We start from the raw sequence: 4,161 nt of genomic DNA, 5'->3' as shown, positions 1-4,161 counted from the left end.
GTATTTATTTAACACTCTTATTATATATTTCCGTTGTCCATACTTTGTTTTAGTCTAAATATATACATATTAAGAACATGCAAACCAGTGTAGAAAACTAGATGCTCTTTAACTTGTTAATTAATGTGATAATTTTAAAACTTAAGTTTTGTATGATGGTACAAAATAAATGCATGTATAACGCATATATATCCTACATGCTATTGTAGGACAGGGGTTATCTCCCCTTGCATAGCTCTTCTCTGTTAGGAGTTAATTAATTGCAGTGATAGGCAAGTTGCAATGCCGGCATGGGTGATTCTTTGCAAAGACCACAACGATGGAAGATCGGCCTAAAAGGTTACAAAAACTAGCTAGAACACTTGGTCCTCCCAAATCTGTTCTTGAGCCAGACATATTAAATGGCAGATAACCAGAATATTCTTTCGGATGAAGAGTCCGAGGCGGACTTCTCAGGTGAACCCGAAGCGCACGTGGCCCCACCACAAGGGCAGCGCGATGAACTTGAAATTGAAGAATCAACGAGGTCTACTCCGAATCAAAATAGACTTTTACCACGACCTGTGGGTAAAAAAGCAATTAATTCAAGATCAATAACATCCCACGTGGACCCCCCTCAACATGACCTTGAAATGGCCACGATGGCCTCTGAACTCCGGGCGCTAAAAATGGAGGAAGAAAAACTCAAAATGCGGAAAGAAATAGCAGAAAGAATTGCGGGTTATCAATCACACCAACTTTCCCTAAATGAGACTGGTGATGATCATGGACATAGGCCCGATGGATTCCACGTGGTACAACCTCGAGCTCATTCAGTGAAAGCTAGCCACCAGGTAGAGGGAGACACAATACACAAAAACCAAGGTGAGAATGATTTCGTGAACATTATGCGACAATTATTATTCAGAGACACACAACCTAGTAAAAAGTCATCGCCGTATAAAATCACCGACTTCATTTGGGAAGACCCCACTATGAAATCTGAGAATAGTGATACCATAACAATTAGCACCGAAGGCAATGTGAAGGTCAGCAAAAAAGTAAAACCAGACATACAAAATATCTCGGTTGAGCAATGGGGATATGGTTGTATTGCAATATTATTGCACATGCTTGACTCCAAGGAGATAGATAATGCAGGCATGCTTGATTACCTAAAGTACACTCAAAACACCCTGCGTTACTTTCATAGATACCAACGAGTAAGTGTATTAGCATACGACAAAGAATATCGCGAGGCTCAGAAGAAAGAAGGTTTTAAGTGGTCATCGTCTCGAAGGGACATACAAGATTTCCAATTGGTATTGAAAACAACCAAAGGCAGTTCAGATGTTTTTTCTACGCCCACTAATAGTAAACGCAGAAAAGGCCCGTTCCTTCCGAATTGAAAGGAGATTTGTCGTCGTTTCAACGTGGAATCGTGCGACAGATCGCTAACAAATTGTAGAATGGCGCATAATTGTAGTTTGTGTTTTTTGAGGGACCATCCTGCAACAATACACCCTACAGGTACTCATTCCATGGATTCAAAAAAGTAGATTTGGGCCCGGGCCCAGTTACGGACAATACCCCTGGGGATATTAGAGGGCCCCTACGTATTGAAGAGTGGTCTAGGCTTTTAGATGAGGATGATTTCGACCGTGACTACATTTTGGAAGGTGTGAAACATGGATTTAAATTACTAGAATCAAATCTAGAGTCAATTTCCACAGTAGAGGCAGACAATTATTCATCCTGCACAAAATACTTCGATTTAGTTGAAAAGCAGATTAAACATGAACTCTTACATGGCAACTATAAAGTGACTGCGTCAAAACCGACTATTATTAGTGCTTTAGGGGCCATCCCAAAGTCATCTTCTAAAGTACGCCTAATTCATGATGCCAGTAGACCATCTAAATTATCACTAAATGACCACATTTTATCGGATTGTTCATGCGAGTATATGGATTTACGGGAGGCCACGAAGCATATCACCCCGGGGTGTTATATGGCTAAAGTAGACCTTAGTAACGCGTATAGATCTGTTCCAATTCATCCATCCAACTACACAGCTACAGGGTTAAAATGGACTTTCTCTGGTGAAACCCAACCCACTTATATGTATGACTGTAGACTTCCCTTTGGCGTTTCGAAAAGTCCACAGATATTCCAGCGCCTTAGTAGCGCAGTATGCCGTATATTAAAAAGTAAATATGGCTTCAGGGTAATATCTTACCTTGATGACTTTCTGATCATGGAACATTCATTTGACAGATGCCTTCAGGCCTTAAACACCCTCATCAGAGTATTACGTAAACTCGGTTTTTCTATAAACTGGTCAAAAGTAGAAGGACCAACCACGCGGATTCTTTTTCTGGGAATAGTCATCGACAGTGAAACCATGACATTTTCATTACCGCAGGATAAGCTAAATCATTTTGCTTGTCTGTTACAATCGTATGTATCGAAAAAGCGTGCTAGTAAAAAACAATTAGAAACTCTATGTGGAAAATTAAGCTGGGCAGCTCAGGTAATATGTGGTGGCCGAACTTTTCTCCGTCGTATTATTAGTATGAAAAACGCAATGGCTGATACTCATCATAAAGCCCTTCTGTCTCCAGGATTTTTTAAGGATTTGGAGTGGTGGTTGTCTTTTCTACACTTTTTCAATGGGACACAGCAAATCCTGAATTCAAAGCCAGTTACCTCCCTTCAATCAGACGCATGTGATAAAGGTGCAGGCGCATACTACAATGGAGACTATTACTATGTTAACTGGGAGCTAGACATGCCCCCTATCTACAGAGAACACATAAATATCAAAGGACTAGTTGCCATATATCTTGCTATCTGTCGCTGGTGTCATTTGCTTAAAAATCAACATGTTGTTATATATACTGACAATAAAACGGCGGCGTCATGGATTAACAAAGGATCCTCTCGAAATGAAACTCTGTATGTTTATATTGCGAATTTTATTTTGGTTTTGCGCATGTTATAACTTTACATTGAAATGTGTGTATTTTCCTGGAGTCCAAAATGTCATTGCAGACACGTGTTCTAGACTTCACGAAAATGGAAAACTTAGCTTACTATACCAGTTGTTACCATCTTTACAACTTGATCAATTTAATGTTCATGAACTGACAACTCACATGTCACAAAACTTTTTCATCAATAGGTGGTATGTCAGAGACTGTGCTTATGGAAACAGCAGAGCTACTAAAAAGCAAGGCGTGGGCTGATTCCACCAGTAGAACTTATTCCACACACTGGAGATGCTACACAGCTTTTTGTGACAGGTACAAGTATAATCCAGTGCCAGCATCATCAGATGTGCTTCAGGTGGCTTACCTAATAACAGTGAAACAGTTGAAATATCATACCATTCGCCAATATATGAACATCATATCGCACATTCATCGTGTTTCAGGATTTTCGAATCCGATTCCAGGAGATTACCATTTGCACCAGGTGTTAATGGGTGCAAAAAGGGTTTTGGGATTAAGTCAGACCCCAGTGGATGCTATTACACCTCAACTTTTGTTTAGAATAAGATCCTCACTCAACTGGAAGGATCTTGGAGACATTTCATTTTGGTGCGCATGTTTGACAGCTTTTTTTTTGGGTTTCTGAGACCAGGAAATATTGTGGTACATTCTCGTTTTAATCCGCACCGTGATCTACGTAGACTAGATTTACTAGCATGTTTGGGGTTATATTTTGCAACTTAGATGGTCCAAAACGATACAATACAGGGAAAGAGTAGCAGAGGTTTTCTTACCAAAACTTTCAGCAGACAGTGATTTGTGTCCAGCCAAAGCTCTTCAAATGCTTCTGGCCAAGTCCATATCTGCAGACCCTTTGGGCCCATTGTTTCAGCAATTGGATGGATCTGCTTTGACTTATAAAAACTTTCGTGATAAGTTGCATACCTGCCTCACCTTAGCAGGAATAGACCCGTCCAATATCAAGGGTCATTCCTTTCGTAGGGGTGGGGCTTCCTGGCTTGCTAAAATGGGGATCCCCCTTGACATGATTAAAAACATTGGTATGTGGTCGAGCGACGCAGTGCATCGGTATATAGAACCTGATTTTAGTGCAAAACTCAAAACAGTACAGCAATTTGTTTGTTCTGCTGCTTCATGTGCATGATAGGTTATTATAATACCAGTGTTA

The 4,161-nt window shown here is 40.3% G+C and overlaps 1 protein-coding gene across 1 annotated transcript; it reads left to right on the top strand.

The window, feature by feature from the left end:
• Window positions 1-401: 401 nt before the first annotated feature.
• Window positions 402-3,591, top strand: LOC138311825 (uncharacterized). Its single transcript, XM_069253008.1, is given in 3 exon segments — window positions 402-1,301; window positions 1,466-2,929; window positions 2,931-3,591. Coding segments are annotated over 3 exon segments (2,661 nt in total). The 3' UTR covers window positions 3,228-3,591.
• The last annotated feature ends 570 nt before the right edge of the window (window positions 3,592-4,161 follow it).

Source organism: Argopecten irradians, unplaced genomic scaffold (assembly GCF_041381155.1).
Source record: "Argopecten irradians isolate NY unplaced genomic scaffold, Ai_NY scaffold_0130, whole genome shotgun sequence".
In the NCBI taxonomy this organism is placed as follows: Eukaryota; Metazoa; Mollusca; class Bivalvia; order Pectinida; family Pectinidae; genus Argopecten; species Argopecten irradians.
Note: the sequence above shows the minus strand (reverse complement) of the source record. Positions and strands in the feature narration are given on the sequence as shown.